We start from the raw sequence: 19,192 nt of genomic DNA on the forward strand, positions 1-19,192 counted from the left end.
AAATCACCTAGTGGAAAAGATAGGAAAAGAATAGATGAATACTGGGCTGATGCAATTGGAACTATAGAGCACTACAGCACAGAAACAGGCTCTTCAACCCATTTAGTCCGTGCCGAACTATTAATTTGCCCAGTCCCTAGTCACCTGGGCTAGCCCTCCATGCCCCTCCCATCGATGTACTTATCCAGACTTCTCTTAAATGTTGGAATTGAATCCGTATTCACCACTCCCACTGGCAGCTCATTCCACACTCTCACCACCCTCTGAGTGAAGAAGCTCCCCCTCAGACCTTTCATCCTTCACCTATGACCTCTTCTAGTTTCACCTAATCTCAGTGGAAACCATATATATATCCCTCATAATTTTGTATACCTCTATCAAATCTCCCCTCATTCTTCTACGCTCTGGGCGGTGTGGGGGTGGGGTGGTGATTAGTGTAGACAGACATCATGGTCAGCGTTAACAGGAGCCTCTTGAATCACAAAATAGTTACAAACAGGAGGAGGGAATTCAGCCCGTTAAGTTTATAGCAAATTTTTGTATAAGTCAACCAGGCATTTTCACTTCCCAGTCATTTACCCAGCACCCTGAAGTTTTTTTTAAAGACGCTTTGGCAGTTCTTTTCTGAATGTTGCAGTTGAGTGTTCCCCAGTGCTCTCCTCAGTGGTATATTCCAAATGTACACACAGTGTGTGAAAACAGTCCTCCCTATCTATTCTGTCCATAGTCTTCATGCAGTAACTTGCTCCATTGAATGTCCTCTCTAATTTTATTTCAAAGGGAATAGCTCTAATCTCCTAGTTTATCTCTATAATTAAAGTCCTACTTCCTTTGAATCCTCTTTAGATACCTTCCTTTCCTTAACCACGACTTCCCTCCTTCGTGGTTGACAGAGTCCTCAACTGCTGCCCATCTATTTCCTACACCTTTCCTCTCACCCTATCTCCTTCCCTCCTATAATGAGATTTCCCTAATCTTCACCTTCTATCTAAGCCATTATTCTTTTCAGTTTCCATCACCTTCAACGAGGTTCCACCACAGGCACTTTCTCCTTTTCCATCCCCTCACAACTTTCCAGAGGGACTGTTCCTTTCCTGACTCCCTAGTTCACAGTTCCACTTCTACCATGGATATGCAAGACCTGATCATTAATTTCTTCCCACGCTTCAGCGAGATCAAACTCAGAATGTGGCCATGACAACATTGGAGGTCTGAAACGTAGATTTAGATAATGCACACAAATGCAAGAGGAACTCAGCATCTGCACATTTTCCCTTGTTTACAGATTTAGGTGACTGCTTTGTAGAGCACGTATAATCAAGTTGCAGAGGTGACCCTGTACGTCCCATGTCCCTCACTTTAAATCTCCCACTATGATCTAGAAAGGCACCGAAGCATAGGTGGAACAACTTGATCTGAATCGTTGTCTCAAGCTAGAGAAGTCATATACTAAGGGACATACAAATTTCTTGGTGTTCACCTGGCGAAGAATCTCACCTGATCCCTCAGCACCAGCTCCATAGTAAAGAAAGCCCAGCAGCGTCTCTACTATCTGCGAAGGCTGAGAAAAGTCCATCTCCCACCCCCCATCCTCACCACATTCTACAGAGGTTGTATTGAGAGCATCCTGAGCAGCTGCATCACTGCCTGGTTCAGAAATTGCACCACCTCGGATCGCAAGACCCTGCAGCGGATAGTGAGGTCAGCTGAGAAGATCATCAGGGTCTTTCTTCCCGCCATCACAGACATTTACACCACACGCTGTATCCGCAGAGCAAACAGCATTATGAAGGACCCCACGACCCCTCATATAAACTCTTCTCCCTCCTGCCATCTGGAAAAAGGCACTGAAGCATTTGGGCTCTCACGACCAGACTATGTAACAGTTTCTTCCCCCAAGCCATCAGACTCCTCAATACCCAGACCCTGGACTGACACCAACCTACTGCCCTCTACTGTGCCTACTGTCTTGTTTATTATTTATTGTAATGCCTGCACTGTTTTGTGCACTTTATGCAGTCCTGGATAGGTCTATAGTCTAGTGTAGTTTTTATGTTTTTTCTTGCGTAGTTCAATGTAGTTTTTGTATTGTTTCATGTAGCACCATGGTCCTAGAAAACATTGTCTCATTTTTACTATGTTCTGTATCGGCAGTTGTGGTTGAAATGACAATAAAATGTGACTTGACTTGATCTTTCTATGGCCTCCTTCACTGTCCAATGAACTCAACACAAACTCGAAGAGCACATTCCATCCTCTGACTGGACACATTTGCAGTCTTCTGAAATCTATTGAATTTCTGAATTTCTAGCTTAATTTTCATGTTTCTGTCAAAGCTGCCACATCTGTTCTACAGGAGAAGAGATTGTGTTTAATTACGTTTGTAGACATAGTGTTGAAAAAAGACACTGTAGGTCCAAAGGCCTTTCCTGTGCGGTATTGTTCCATGTTTTTGTAATATTAAGTCAGTCAGACACCAAATAATCTGCAAGGAATTTCCGATATTCTCATTATGGTTTCAGGATTCAGCTTTGACTGTAAAATAACCTTTTCTCTTTCTGCCTGAGATAACATCCTATGGACAACACCCTCTCAGAAAGATCCCCCTTTGCATCCCCCCCTGCAGCTTAGAATTGACTTGAAATGTTAGCTTTATTTCTCTTTCTATAGACGCTGCTGATCGTTTGATCTTTTCAGTTTTCTTTCCAGCATTTTGTATTTTTTTTAAGTTTAACATTTTCACCATTTGCAGTTCCTTTTATTTGTTTTTGGTATATCCCTTCTGCACCCTCTGTAAAGACTTTGCATCATTAGCTGTGGCGAAAAGAACTAGACATAATCTTCCAGTTTTGGACAAATAAATATCATCATGACTTCCATGACATCACATTTTGTGCCTCTGTATCCTGTATTTCCATCGCTGCTTGTTTATTATTTATAGTCATTAATATGCACCCAGTGGCGATATTATTAGATGACCAGTACACCTGCTCGTTAATAATATCTAATCAGCCAATCATATGGGAGCAACTCAATGCATAAAAGCATGCAGACATGGTCAAGAGGTTCAGACTAAACATCAGAATGAAGAAAAAATGTGATCTAGGTGACTTTGAACTGTGGAATGGTTGTTGATACTGGACAGGGTGGTTTGAGTATCTCAGAAAGTGCTGATCTTCTGGGGTTTTCACACACAACAGTCTCTGTAGTTTACAGAGAATGGTGCGAGAAACAAAAAACACCCGGTGGGCATCAGTTCTGTGGGCAAAAATCCCTTGTTAATGAGAGAGGTCAGAGGAGAATGGCCAGACTGGTTCAAGCTGACAGGAAGGTGACAGTAACACAAATAGCCACAAGTTACAACAGTGGTGTGCAGAAGAGCATCTCTGCACAACACATCGAACCTTGAGGGGGATGTGCCACCCCAGCAGAAGACAAGCTTAGAACAGAGAAGGTTAGAACAGCACAACACAGGAGCAAGCCCTTCTTCTGAACCAATTACATTAGAAATCAAGTGGCTAACTGTTCTCTTTTGCCTACACACTGTCCATGTTCCATTTTCCTCACCTTCAGTGCCTATCTAAACATCTCTTAGAAGTCCCTAATGTATCTGCCTCTACCACCACCCCAGACACTGTATTCCAGGTACCCACCCTTCTCTGTATATTAAAAAAAATGCATTCCCTTTGAATCACCCTCTCTCACCTTAAGTGTATTCCCTCTGGTATTGGATACCTTAATCCTTGGAAAAAGATATTGTTTGTGTACCTTTGCATCTCGTAAACTTGTACACCTCTGTCAGATCTCCCCTCAGATCAGGACATCTCCCCCCTCCCCCTCCCCCGTTGCCAGTTTATTGTTGTTCAGTCGTTAAGTTGAGTCTGACTCTTCATGACCTCATGGACTTCTGCACACCAAGTCTTCTAAGATCCCCCAACATCATACGCATTGTCTGAGTAATACCTAATAAAGTGGCCACTGGGTATAGATTAGAAATAGTCCTAGAAGCAACCCCAGGGATTTCCACTGTCCATTTCTCACCACTCTAAGCAACAGCCATTCTTTGCTATTCTCTCACCCCAATCATTTGATCATTTATTTGGCTATGCCCTTTCGGTCCTCCGGCTTTGGAAATGAGGCTATTACTGCTATCTTATCAAACATCTTCTGAAAGTACGTATTTATCACTTTAACTGCATTTTTCTAATTGACCCTCTGAAATTTCCCTTGAAATCTCTATCTAAAGTTTCCCTTTAATGAATCCATGCTGGCTTTCTCTAATCAATCCAAACTTTGTCCAACTGAGTACTAATTAATTATCGTTTCTTGAACTTTTCCCATCACTGATGTCAAGCTGACTAGTCTGTAGTTGCCTGGTGTATTTTATTAAGTTTAGGTAAAACTAAAATGATTTTTTGTGATTTTTTTTGGAAATTTTGCAATTCCATATTGGAATCAAAATTATTTTTAATATCACCAGCATATGTCATGAAATTTGTTGTCTTTGCAGCAGCAGTACAATGCAAGACATAATAATAGAGGAAACACATGAATTTTAAATATATATTAAATAGTTAAATTAAATAAGCAGTGCAAAAATAAAAAAAAATAAAAACAGCAGCAAGATTGGGTTCATTGTCCATTCAGAAATTGGACAGCAGATGGGAAGAAGCTGTTCCTGAATCGTTGAGTGTGTGCCTTTAGGCTCCTGTACCTCCTTCCCGATGGTATCCATGAGAAAAGGGCATGCCCTGGTGATGGGGATCCTTAGTGTGTTATATCTCCAAATATCAATAAAAATAAAAAACTCAATATCTAACACAACCAAAATATTTTGATTCTTTGGAGGTAAAATTGTCAGTCTTTAAATGGAAAGGTATCGTCAAATAATTATAGCAAACAGTTCTGATGTAAGAGCCATTTTAATGGTTCTAATCTGATTTCTTCCAAATGTAATATTTCACTGGTAAAATATAAGCAGGTACTTCAATGCCAGACTAATTTTGGGACTAGAATAATTCGTCGCCTGTTACCAAAATAGCTTTGTTTTGAGAAGAATGAATAATGTTCGAAGGAACAAAAGCTCCCTAATTTTTCAATTAAATGTCCACTTGGAATCTGAATGTTCTCTTATCTTTAATTATCTAGCAGCAACCTTCCAACTATGGGTTGGAGCTTTTATGATGGTATATGTTCAAGAATATGTACTTTAAGCTGACAAATGATCATCATCAGCTGATTAATATTTAACCTACAAGTTCAGTTCTGTGTTGGTAACTTCCATAGAGCATTACACCATCAATGCTGGCCTTTCAGACCATCCAATCCATGCCCACTATGGTTACCACCCAGCTACTCCCAATTTCCCACATTTGGCCAGTGTCCCTGCAGACACTACAAGCCAACTAGGACTCTCCAACATGCACATTTTCAGCTGATGTAGATTATTATCTTGGAACTCTCAAAACCAGAATAAAAACAAGTATTCATTCCCATAGAACTGCCTAAGGGAAATAAATATGTGAGGTTGTGAAGCACTCAAAAGAGGTTTGGGATGACGAGTGATTTATCAACCAATCTGCCATTGTAACAGAATCTGTGACTTATGCTTTGCCTTTCTTGTAATAAGCGGGTCTTTTGTTTTGAAAGGGGAGACAATGGGCTGCTGGTCTTCACCCTTTCAGAATCAGAATCATGTTTGTTATCACTGGCATATGTCATGAAATCTGTTGTTTTGCTGTAGTTGTACAAAGCAAGACAAAAGAAATTACTAATAAGTTACAAACAAACAACAGTGCAGGCGATGAATAGTGAGATAGCGCTCTTGGAGCATTCAGAAATCTGATGGCAAAGGAGACGAAGCTGTTCCTTAAACCTGGAGTGTGCCTCTTCAGCCTCCTATACCTCCTCCCAGATGGTAGTAATCTTTTGTGTCGGGCTGACTTTGTTGTCGTCTCCCCCTGCAAGAAAGGGGGGAGGTACACAGCCTGTGAACAGCACGGGCAAAGCATACGGGTGGCACGATAGCATGGCGTTCACCGCAGCGCTTTCCAGCGCCAATGATCAGCGATCGGTGTTCAATTCCTGCCAGTGTCTGGGAGCAGTTTGCACGTCCTTCCGTTGACTAAGTGGATTTCCTTCGGGTGCTCCAGTTTCCTCCCACATTTCAAAGACGTACGGTGTAGAGTTATGGCTAGTAAATTATGGGCATGCTATGTTGGTACTGGGAACATGGCGACACCTGCGGGCTGTCCCCAAGATATCCTTGGACTTCGTTGGTTGATGAAGTAAACAACGCACTTCACTGTATGTTTTGATATTCATGTGACAGATAAAGCTAATTAATCAATTATAACCCGGCACAGTCGTGAACTGGCATTTTTCCTTACTGTCAAATGTCAAGGCCATTGAAAGAAAACTTCACTAAACGTGTTCCTGATTTAAACAAACCTATTAACATACCACAGATTTCAGATTTCAGAAGAGAACTATACACTAAGCAATTGAGTTATAACTTCCAGTCCAAACAGGATACAGCAATGGAAGTTGTGTTGAGCCTAATTGAAAGACAAGCTATGGCGTGAGTTCTGGGCAACATATGCATTCATTGCCTGATAAGATGACTCACCATCTGCACGCAGCTGGGGTGAGGCAACCAATTTGAAGAAACGACCACAACAAAGAAAACTAGTGAGAGATAAATACAGCCAGACAATTTGGGAGAACACAGAGGAAAATTATATCATTGTTGTTCTCTGTAAAACATCGGTATCTGATAACTGGGAACATAAATTTGCATGTCAGAGTCTGCAACTGAAAATTTTGGATTGATTGACTAGTTTTCAGTGGAAACAACATCAGTTGAAGATAGTGTGAATGCAATCGAAATTAGAGGTTCTGTTTGGTCTTTTCAAACAAAATGAAATTACATTCATTTTCAATCATTTCATTCTGGTTCACCAATGTAACTGCAGCTCAGGAAAGATTGATTATTGTCATTCTTCAGTATACAGGGAGAACAAAACGATTGTTACTCTGGATCTATTGCAAAATAAAAAAAACACAGTAAGCTTAAAGTACACAACAAGAAAACACAATAAATATAAATACATAAGATCAGCTTGTATACATAGACTGATTATATATACATGAAGTAACACTATATACAGGAATATCTGTACATAAGGTGATTCTGACAGGAAAAGATAAAGTAGTGATGGTAGGGTTGATAGGATGGGTTTGTGGATGGAGGTGTTGATCAGTCTGCCTGCTTGAGGGCAGTAACTGTTTTTGAGTGCGATGGTCCTAGATTGGATGCCACTATATATGGTAGTGACCACTGATTTTTGATGACGCAGGTCAACTACTTGGTTGTACAATCACTGGATTCGCTATATGAAGTAGGAATTTGGGTTAACTTTCGTGTACTTGATCTGGTAGTTATGGAGGCAGGGCAGCGAAATACCTGTACAACTCTACTCGAATGGTGTGTAAATTGTTTCAGTTGGATTGTCTTTATTTTTAAGGTATAAAGGGAAAACATACCGAGCAATTATGAAAATCGTGAGGACAGCAGATCGAGTGGCTGATTTCTGCAGGAGGACGTGCATGAAGTTAGAGTGCTGCCCCAATTTGTTTGGACCACTCATGGTGACTGACAAGTGCCCAGAAAATTGCTCTGTGCACACAAAAACAAAATATAGTAAGTACAGATAAATATTATAACTAGGTGATCTGTTTAAGCAGACTTCGTATACAAACAGGAAATTCTGGAAACGTTCAGCAGACCAGGCACCATCTGTGGAAAGAAAAGCAGGACCTGAAATAACAACTCATTTTCTTTCCACAGGTGCTACCTGACCTTTTGAGTGTTTCCAGCAATTCCTGTTTCATTTCAGATTTCTAGCATCTGCAGATTTTTTGATCTTTATTTTCTTTGTACTGAGTAGAAAGCTGCTGCCAGATGCTTTTGAACTTGCGAACCATCCTCACACAAGAACATGAGCACATAGAAAATGGCATGGCGTTGTAGCAGTTAGCGCTTCACTCTACAATGCCAGCGATAACCGATCAGCTTTCAATTCCCGCCATGCATGTAAGGAGTTTACACATTCTCCTCGTGTCCGCACAGGTTTCCTCCGGAAGTTCCAGTTTCCTCCCACATTCCAGTTAGGGTGAGTGAGCTGTAGGTATGTTATTTCTGCACTAGAAGCGGGCTGGCCAGCGCAATCCTTGCTGATCTGATTTGATGCAAACGACACATTTCATTGTATGTTCAATGTTTTGATGTACACGTGACAAATTTAATTTCCCTAGTTATTTAATTTTAATCTATTGTTCACAGATGAAAGTACAAAAATCTTTACAAACCTCAGAATCACCTTCAATTATTCATGCCATACCACTTATAGGAAATTGCACTGGGTTTTTAAATCCTGTCAAAATATAATTTTTATCTGCAGAGACCTGAGTTTGTCAGTGTTAACCTTTAAAGGAAAGCAGGAATTGGAAGGAAGGAAAGGTTGCTGATGGGGTGGTGATAACTGGGAACAGTTTGTATTTCTCCTCCTGGTTCTTCAGCACCGTTTCTGAACACAGCTATTTGTAGAACTACCTAATGACGTGGTATATCTGGGTTATAATCCCAGCCATGATTACAGTGAATGGCAGTGCTGGCGCAAAGGGCCGAATGGCCTACTCCTGCACCTATTGTCTATTGTTATTAATTAAACATAGAGCAGTACAGCCAGCACTGGCCCTTCAGCCCATAATGCTGTGCTGACCTATGTAAACATAAGCCACAATCAATCTAACCATTCCCTCCAACGTAGCCCATAAGCCTCCATTTTTCTTACATCCATCTGCCTGTCTAAGAGTCTTTTAAATGTCCTTAATGTATCTGCCTCTACACAATCCCCAGCAGTATAGTCCACACGCTTATCGCTCTCTGCATGAACAATACGATCTCTGACATCTCCCCTAAATTTTCTTCCACTCACCTCAAGCAGATCCTCTTCAATTGGTTACCATACAAGTGATACATAGATCGCTCCATATTCAATCGTTGCTGCTAAACGTGCACATTGTTTCATGTTGAACTTATTTTCTGAAGCTGAGTTCCAATAATTTCTGTTTCAGAACAGCGGCACAGTACTGAATTCATTGCTGCCGACAGCTGTGGATGCCAAGTCATGGGGTGTATTTAAAGCAGAGGTTGATAGGTTCTTAATTAGTAAGAGTTTCAAAGGTTACAGGGAGAAAGCAAGAGAATGGGGTTGGGGCGGGGAATAAATCAGCTATGATAGAATGGTGGAACAGATTTAATGGGCCGAATAACCTACTTCTGCTCCTGTGTCTTATGGTGTTAGTGTATTATATGTGAAGCTGAGGTGCATGAACTGCTGTGTTTCTCCAGTTTATAGGGCCAGTATGCTGTTGCACCCTTGACTTATTTCACAAACAGATTTATATTATTCAGACACAGCAAACAAGCTTCTGGAGGATCTCAGCAGGTCCAGTAGCATCTGTGGGTGGAAAGGAACTGGTGTTGCAAGCAACGTTGGTGCTGGAAGCATGGGGACACTTTTGGCGTTTGCAACACAATCCTTGCTGATTTAATTTGATGCACATGACACTTCACTGTATGTTTCGATGCACGTGTGACAAACAAAGATAATCTTATCTTAAATCAGGAATGAGAGTGGAGAAGGAAGAGAAACAGTAGGAAGAATGTACAAGTGTCTATTTTTTAAACTTGTAGTGTAAATATATTATCAACACAAAAACTTAAGGGGAAATGTATTCTTGATTGATAATGTTACATATTCATACCCAGCTGCACTCTGCCGCTGCTCAGAAATATACTTCCTTTGAAGTTGACTGTAAAAATGGACAAAAATCAGTTATGTTAACATCTTAACTCTGAATAGTACCCTGAGGAAAATACCAAGTCCACTTCAAAATTTCCCAGATGGTGTTTTCCTGAAAATATTTGCTCACTACTTCAAATTCATCAAGGATCAACTTTATTCACCGTATGTCAATTAAAGTAAAGGAAGAAACAAATTATTTGAAGAACCAGCTTTTTGAATGATGATAAGAACTGGACACCAGCAACCCAGGTTCAATTCTGCTGCTGTCTGTAAGGAGCTTGCAGGTTCCCTCTGTGGCCACATGGGTTTTCGCCTGATGTTCCAGTTTCCTTCACATTCCACAGTTGTACGGGTTAGTAGGCCCTTCCAGGTGAGGGAACACTTCACCTGTGAATCCGCTGGGGTTGGCTATTGTGTCTAGTGCTCCCGATTCAGCCTTCTCTACATTGGTGAGACCTGTCATAAAATGGCTTGTTCAGAGCCAGCTGCTCCTCCTCAGTACCGAAATCCAGGGACACGTCCTCAGTGTCGTCCAGTAGCGCCTGCGACATAATGGTTGCTCGGCAGTGGCCCGCTCCACCTGCATCTCGAGCATCTCTGCTGCACCTGCCAAAATTGGAACTACCCGGTGGGCAAATATTTTAATTCTGATTCCCATTCCGACATGACAGTCCACGGCCGCCTCTTGTGCCAAATCTGCACACAATACTCAAAATTGAGGCCACCCTCAGGATGGAGGAGCAACACCATATAGTCTTTCTGGATAGCCTCTAACCTGATGGCGTGAATATTGATTTTTTTTCCGGTTTAAAAAAAAATATCCCTCCCCCTCCCCTCTTACTTATCACTCTGGCTTCTTATCTCTTCTCACCTGCCCATCACCTCTCCCTGGGTCCCCTCCTCCTTCCCTTTCTCTAGTGCTCCACTCTCTTCTATCAGACTCCTTCCTCTGCAGCCTTTTACCTTTCCCACCCGCCTGGCTTCACCCATCACCTTCTAGCTAGCCTCCTATCCTGCCCCCTCCCCTCCCCTCCATCTTTTTATTCTGGTGTCTTCCCCTTTCCCTTCCAGTCCCGAAGAAGGATCTTGGCCCGAAACATCAATTGTTTATTCACTTCCGTAGGTGCTACCTGGCCTGCTGAGTTCCTGCATTTTGTGTGTGTTGCCTTGGATTTCCGGCACCTGAAGAGTTTTCCGTGTTTATTAGTAGGTTAATTGTTCACAAGGGTGTACTTGGGCAGTGAGGGCTCGTTGGGCTGGAAGGGCCTGTTACCGAGCTGTATCCCTGAATTAAACAAATAAAAACTTTGTTCCATTTCTTCCAGCTTATTACTATGGAAAAAAGAAGAAAATCGTCAGACCTCCTGTAGGACATAGTAGCATGGAAAGCAACAACAAAAAGCCAGCAAGGAGGAGGAAGAAACGCAGGTCCTGCTTTGTGCAAAAGAAGAAGCGTTCCTCTACTTCAGTCGACTATACTTCACAGGTATTACTGGCATTTTATTTACAGAAGCATGCAACTCTGTGCTGTAGATTTGTTAGTTATTGTCGGTATAAATTATTAGTTTTGGCTTGTTAGGGTAATGTTAATTTGTAAAAATCAATCCTTACAATTTAGGAATGAGTATCAGGGAACATTTTGCTGAGGAGGCTGAGTGCAGCAAATGAGTGAATTCCACTGTAAACCAAATTAACGTTTCATACGTGGAATTAAAACGGAAAATACTGAGAAAACCCAGCAGGTCAGGCGGCATCTGAGGATGCAGAAATATCATCAGTTCCAATGAAGTGTCTTCGATCTGAGTGGTTAACTTTCTCTTTGCAGAAGTGCTACTTGACCGGCTGAGCTTTATCCAGCGTTTTCTGTTTTTAATTCTGGATTTCCAGCATCTGCAGTTTTTTGTGATCTACATTTTAAAGTTAACGGGTGGAAGAGAACGGCATTAACAAGGCACAGGAATGAAGTAGGATTAACACAACTTGTTTGAAAGAAGAACAGAGATTCATAAATCACTACAATACAGAACTATCCCTTCGGCCCATTTAGTCCATGCCAAGCTGTTATTCTGTGTGGTCCCATTGACCTGCGCCTGGATCATAGCCGTCCGCTGTACCCCTCCCATCCATGCACTTGCCAACTTCTCTTAAGTGCTGCAATCGAACCCACTTCTGCCGGCAGCTCATAACACACTGGCACCACCCTCTGAGCGAAGATGTTCCCACTCATGTTCCCATTCAAGTTTCACCTTTCACCCTTAACCTGTGACCTCTAGTTCTAGTCCCACCCAACCTCAGTGGAAAAAGCTTGCATTTACCTCATATATACCACTCAGAATATTGTATATATCTATCTAATCTCCCCGCATTCTCCCATAGTCCAGGAAATAATGTCCTAACCTATTCAACCATTTTGGATAAATCATCTCCTCAAATCCCAGTAACATCCTTGGTATTCTTCTCTATAGTCTTTCAATCTTTTTGTTATCGTTCCTACAGCTCAGTGACCAGGACTGCACAGAATTCTCTAAATTAGGCCTCAGCGATGTCTTATGCAACTTCAACATCACTTCCCAACTCCTGTACTCAATACTAAAAGCTCTCTTTTTGGCCCTATTTACCTGCGATGCCACTTTCAAGGAATGATGGATTTGTATTCCCAGATCCCTCTGTTCTTCCGCAGATTCAGATTCAGATTTATTTATCACGTGTTCATCAAAACATGCAGTGAAATGGTGGTTTGCACTAACAATCAACTTAACCCACTGATTTGCTGGGGGCAGCCCACGATTGTTGCCACACATTTTGGCGCCAACATAGCATGCCCGTAACGTTCAGCAGAAGAACAAAAGCAGCAACAACATCAACGAAACAAAGCAAAATGACAACAACAGGAAAGCCGACCCCTTTCCCACCCTCCCAGTCACTCACACACAGGAAAGCCTCTAACCCCAGGACAGGCTGCCTTTGAACATCCAGTACTTTGCCTTGTTCTCTCAGACTTACAGACATTAAGATCCCAAAATGTTTCCATATATGTATAACAGCCATGGCAAACACAGCAGTAACTGACATTTTTATTTTGCTATTTTGTATACCAAATGAACTGTAGGAAAATGGAGAGGACAAAGAAGGTGTCCATGATGTGATAGATGATGAAACAGGAAGTGATGGAACCAGCTCAGAGCCACGTGATGATCAAACAGACACATCCTCTGAAATGCCTGATGTCAAACCAAAACGATTAGAAAGGTTGAGATCTGCTTCAGAACAACCCAGGCCTTACATAGTAGACAGTGCAAGGCGAAAGAGAAGGGCACGGACGTTATCACTATCTGAGGACGACAAATATGATTCTCTCAAATGCTCAGCACCAAAGGTAAATTGTACAGTGTTCAGTGAACTGTGGCTGGCTACAGTTATTATTTAGAATTTATATTTTGTGCAACTTATTTTTTTTCTAATATACTTCATCTGTTGGAAAGTAGATTAGATCAGATTCAGTAATGGTACCTCGGTCTGTTTTTCCTACATTATAGGCAGTTTATAAATGAATGCTGTAGTCATTTTGCAGAATATTCGATTTTGCTTTCCACGGCGAATTTTAAAATTGTCAGGGTTGGAAAATGTCTTGCCAATCTAATTGTCAGTTTTCTGCAAGGCTGTCTGAAAATAACCTCGCTGTGATTTATCGAAAGGTAAAATTCAATGGGAGCTTCAGGTATTACACCTTGCCCATTAACAGTTGTACTTTTTAGTATTGATTGTGTGTTTTATCTAATTGTCTTTTAACAATAATACAAGGATTAGAGGGCATGTGCTACAACGAGAGGTTGGACACATTTGGGATATTTACTCTGGAGTGCTAGAGGCTGAGGGGAGATCTGATAGAGGTTTATAAGATGAGAGGAATCGATAGACGGACGGTATCTTTTTCCCAGGGTTGATATGTCTAGTACCAGAGGGCAAGCATTTAAGATGGGGGGGGGGGTAATTTCAAAGGAGATGAGAGAGGCAAATTTTTTTACAGAGAGATTGGTGGATGCCTGGGGTGCTAGTAGAGGCAGAGAAACATTAGAAACTTTGAGACGTTGAGGAGGGCAGTGGAAGGACATGAGCATTGTGCTTGGCAGAAGAGATTAGTTAGCCATTTGATTACTAATTTAATTATTTTGGCACAATGTTGTAGGCCGAAGGGCCTGTTCCTGTGTCACACTGTTCTATGTTGTAAGGCGTGTTGTTGCCATTTGCATGCGGAGGACGTGCAGCAGTGAAGGTGCAGGCATTGAAGTTGAGTTCCAATGGGGTCCAATATATTGTAGTAAAAATGAACAAATCCACCCATTGTTGACTTCATAAAAGGCATAGAATATTTTCTAATTGGGGAGAAACTTAATAGGAACCCTAGGGGGCTACATTTTCAGCCAGAGGGTGGTCAGTATGTGGAATGAGCTACCAGAGGAAGAGGTTGAGGTGGGTACATTAACAGCTTTTAAAAGGTGAATAGGAAAGGTTTACAGCAGGAGATCCCAGCCCTTTTGATGATGCAATGGACCAATACCATCAAGCAAGGGGTCCATGGGCCCTGGTTTAGAGAGTAATAGTAACTTCGGAGGCTCGAAGTTTTCGGTTGGACGGACTCAGTGTCGGCTGTAGTCGGTGCTTCCAATGCATCGGCAGTTGTCAGTGCTTGGAGGTTTATGGCAGGCAGTTTCTCCCTTTTGCCGCCTGCTGTCAGGGACTCAGGAGTCGATCGGGACTTGAGACTTATTTTTACCGTGCCCATGGTCTGTTCTTTATAAAATTATGATATTGCTTTGCACTGCTGTAACTATATGTTATAATTATGTGGTTCTGTCAGTGTTAGTCTTTGTTTTGTCCTGTTTTTCTGTGATATCACTCTGGAGGAACATTGTATCATTTCTTAATGCATGTATGCATTTCTGAATGACAATAAACGAGGACGGAGTGTTCTCATAATCGAAATACGGGCAAATGGGACTCATTTAGCTAGTGCACGGAGAATGGGTCCAGAGTTGGTGGTATGTTCCTTGTGTGAGATGTGGGAACTTTGGGAGACCTGATGACTACATCTGCACAAAGTGCACTGAGCTGCAGCTCCTTAGAAACAGTGTTAAGGAACTGGAGCTGCTGCTCGATGACCTTCGGCTCATGTGGGAGAATGAGGAGGTGGTGGACAGGAGCTACAGGGAGGTAGTCACTCCTAAGGAGTGAGTCTTCTTTGAGCTGCCTGAGTGACTGTCAGGAGGGGGAAATGAATAGGCAGCCGATACAGAGTATCCTTGTGGCCAATTCCCTCAATAATGTATTCTGCTTTGGATACTGTTGGTGGGGATGACCTATCAGGGAGAAGATGCAGTGAGCAGGTCTCTGGCACTCTGTAGCTCAGGGAGGAGAAGAGGAATGCAGTAGTGATAGGGATTCGATAGCTAGTGGGGCAGATTCTGTGGACGTGATGGACATTCAGATGGTATTTTGCCTCCCAGGTGCCCGAGTCAGGGATATCTTGGCTTAGGTCCACAGTGTTCTGAAGGGGGAGTGTGAACATCCAGAAGTCATGGTACAATTTGCTACCAGCGATGCAGGTAGGAAATGGAAGGAGATTGTGAAGAGAGAATATAGAAAGTTAAATGGAAAGCAGAAAAGCAGGACCTCCAGTGTAGTAATCTCTGGGTTGTTGCCTGTCCCATGTGCCACTGAGCTAAAGAATGGGATGAATTCATTGTTGAGGAATTGGTTCAGGAGGCAGAGTTCAAGGTTCCTGGTTCATTGGAATCTCCTCTGAGAAAGGTCAGTATAGCGCTGTGAGTAAAAAAATTAAATCAAATCCTCAAAATGAGGTGACATCAGATTAGAAGATGTAGAATTATTGCGGGTAGAGTTAAGAAACTGCAGGGGTGAAAAAAACCCTGATGGGAGTTGTATACAGGCCTCCGAATAGTAACCAGGATGTGGAATACAAATTACAACTGGAGATAGAAAGGGCTATGTTACGAAAGTCATGGTGGATGAAAAAGCTTCAAAACCTGGGCCTCTGTACCTCGCTCTGCAACGAGATCCTTGAGGATGCACACTTAGCCCACTGCTCTACTCTCTCTACATCCATGACTGTGTGGCTAGGCACAGCTCAAAAAGCATCTACAAATTTCCTGATGACGCTATTGTGGACAGAACTTTAGATAGTTACAAAAAGGTGTACAGGAGCAAGATCGATCAGCTGGTTGAGTGACGTCACAGCAACAGCCTTGGCACTCAATGTCGGTAAGACCAAACGATTGTGGTCTTTGGAGAGGGTAAGCTGAGGGCACACACACCAGTCCTCAACAAGGGATCAGAAGTGAGCAATTGCAAGTTTCTGGGTGTCATCATCTCTAAGAATCAATTGTAAGCCCAAAATAACGATGCAGTTACAAGGAAGGTACACAGTGCTATATTCATTAGGAGTTGGTGAAGATTTGGTATGTCAGCAAAAACACTTGCAAGTTTCTACAGATGTCCTGGGGAGAGCATTCTTACTGGCTGCATCACCGTCTGGTGTGTGGGGAGGTGGTGGTGGGGGGAGTGCTACAGCACAGGATTGAAAGAAGCTGCAGAAAGTCGTGAACTCAGTCAGCTCCATCATGGGCACTATATCGTTGCAAGAAAAAGTTTGTGAACCCTTTGCAATTACCTGTTTTTCTGCATTCATAAAATGTGGTCTGATCTTCATCTAGGGCACAATAATAGACACACACAACCTGACAAAACTATTAATGCACAAGCAATTGTTCTTCTCAGCAATACTGAGTATGCCATTTAAACAATCACAGTCTGGGTTCAAAAAAGTAAGTGAACCTCTGGGGTAATGCCTTCTTCAAAAGCTATGTGGAGTCAGGTGTTCCAATCAATGGGATGAGATTGGAGGTGTGGGTTGCCCTATATAAAAAAAAAAGACAAACAAAGTCAGGTTACTGACAGAGCCTACTCTTCTCAAGAAAGATCTGTTTAGGTGCACCATGCCTCGGTCAAAACAACTTTCAGAGGACTTTAGAAGAAGAATTGTAGAGATGCATCAAGCTGGAAAAGGTTACAAAAGCATTTCTAAAGACCTGAGTGTTCATCAGTCCACAGTAAGAGAAATTCTCTACAAATGGAGGAAATTTAGTACTGTTGCTGCTCTCCTTAAGATTGGGCATCCTGCAGTGTTCACACCAAGAGCGCAATCTGCAATTCTGAAGGAGGTGAAAAAGAACCCAAAGGTAACAGCAAAAGACCTGCAGAAACTTCTCAAACTTGCTAAAGTCTCTGTTCGTTTGTCCACTATAAGAAAAACACTGAACAAGAATGATGTTCATGGAAGGACACCACAGCTCTCCAAAAAAACATTGCTGCACATCTCAAGTTTGCAAAAGACCACCTAGATTTTCCACACTTCTAGAACAATGTTCTGTGGACAGATGAGACAAAGGTTGAACTTATTGGCAGAAATGCACATTGTTATGTTTGGAAGAAAAGGGCACTGCACACCAACACCAAGAGCTCAACCCAACTGTGAAGTGAGATGGAAGGAGGATGATGGTTTGGGGGCTGTTTCACTGCCTCAGGACCTAGACACTTGAAATCATTGAGGGAACAATGAATTCAAAATTGTATCAAGACATTTTACAGGACAATGTCAGGGTAGTGGTCCATCAACTAAAGCTTAATAGAAGTTGGAGGATGCAACAAAACAATGATCCAAAACTCAAGAGTAAATCAACAACAGAATAGTTTAAAAAGAAGAATTTTTTTAAATTTTGGAATGGCCAAGTCAGTGTTCAGACATTAACCTAATTGAGATGTTGTGGCATGACCTGAAGAAGGCTGTTAATGCAAGGTATCTCAGAAATATTGATGAACTGAAACAGCTTAGTATGGAGGAATGGTCTAAAATTCCTCTTCGCAGTTGTGCAAGTTTGATCAGCAGCTACAAGAAATGTTTGGTGGAGATTATTGCTGCTAAATGAGGTTCTACTAGTTATTAAATACAAGGGTTTACGTATTTTTTCTAGCCTACACTGAATGATTAGGCAACATGTTCAACAAAGACATGAAAAGTACAACTGTTTATGTGTTATTTGTTTAGGCAGATTGTGTTCATCTATTATTGTGACTTAGATGAAGATCAACCCGCATTTTATGAGTAATTAATGCAGAAAACCAGGTAATTGCAAAAACAACAAATTTCACAACATATGCTGGTGATATTAAACCAGATTCTGTTTTCTGACATTCCCCTCAAATAAATAATGTTTTCCTTCATTCCACGTTGCCAAGCTAACATTGGAACCCGTCCTCAGAGAGTATATTGGTGAATCATTGTCAGGGCTGCATGGTAGCGTTAATGGTTAGCTTAATCCGTTTATAATGTTAGAGACTCAGGTTCAAATTCCCACCACTGTCCGTAAGGAGCTTGTATGTTCTCCCTGTGACCGCATGGGTTTCCTCCGGGTGCTCCAGTTTCCTCCCACACTCCAAAGACATACGGGTTAGTAGGTTAATTGGTCACATGTTTAAATAGGCAGCACTTGAAGATTGCAGAAATGTCTGTATGGCATTTTATAACCTTATAATATTCCAGTACGCCCTCTTTTGACAGAATTGTCATGTGGTGCTGAAAGTTGTGAGGAAAGATCAAACGTCACTGATTTCATCTATTTTACCATTTTAGAATTCAGTGGATTATTGTGAAGTAGTGTGGGAGCCAAGAAAAAAGTTTATACAAGTAATTAATTTAAAATGTCTTAAAATAAAATGACATTCCCACAAAATCAAACATAAAAATTCTTACATTAATTCTATCAAACAAACATGAGAAAGGGAAATTAAATGGCTGCTAATTAGAATTGGTAATTTGGTTTTGCTGTATTAGTTTGTTATACAATGCATTATTGCTTAATTCCTTAATATTATAACAGATTGCATACCAATGGTGTTCATGAAACTATTGTATGCAGTACTTCATTATTATAAATTATTCCCTTCTTGTCCTAAGGCATTAATTCATAATGGTGTATGGTTCCTCAGACACCATCAGTCTTCAATTAGCTCATTAATTTGGTCATCACATGTGACCCTAGATAGTGAATGTCAGTCGTCTATTTGACTTTGGGGGAAAGGCAAATGATGGCTGAGTTTTCCTTTGATCTGCTGGAGGTGTGTTCAGTTTCCAGCAGAAATCTCCCGAAAGAATCTGGTGAAACATTACAGAATCAGACGTGGCTGATATTAAATCTGTTATTTTGTGGCAGCAATTATGTGCAAAAAATATAAAGTTACTATAA

The 19,192-nt window shown here is 41.5% G+C and overlaps 1 protein-coding gene across 4 annotated transcripts in view; it reads left to right on the top strand.

The window, feature by feature from the left end:
- Positions 1–19,192, top strand: part of sfmbt2 (Scm like with four mbt domains 2) — a 226,853-nt gene that overhangs the window by 183,045 nt on the left and 24,616 nt on the right. For all 4 annotated transcript variants that reach the window (XM_063072736.1, XM_063072738.1, XM_063072739.1 and 1 more), the window contains 3 exons: positions 7,527–7,702; positions 11,198–11,358; positions 12,982–13,248. In XM_063072736.1, the coding sequence (XP_062928806.1) occupies positions 7,527–7,702; positions 11,198–11,358; positions 12,982–13,248 (604 nt within the window). The remainder of the gene's footprint in view (positions 1–7,526; positions 7,703–11,197; positions 11,359–12,981; positions 13,249–19,192) is intronic.

The sequence above is a fragment of the Mobula hypostoma genome, chromosome 20 (genome assembly GCF_963921235.1).
Source record: "Mobula hypostoma chromosome 20, sMobHyp1.1, whole genome shotgun sequence".
Taxonomy (NCBI): Eukaryota; Metazoa; Chordata; class Chondrichthyes; order Myliobatiformes; family Myliobatidae; genus Mobula; species Mobula hypostoma.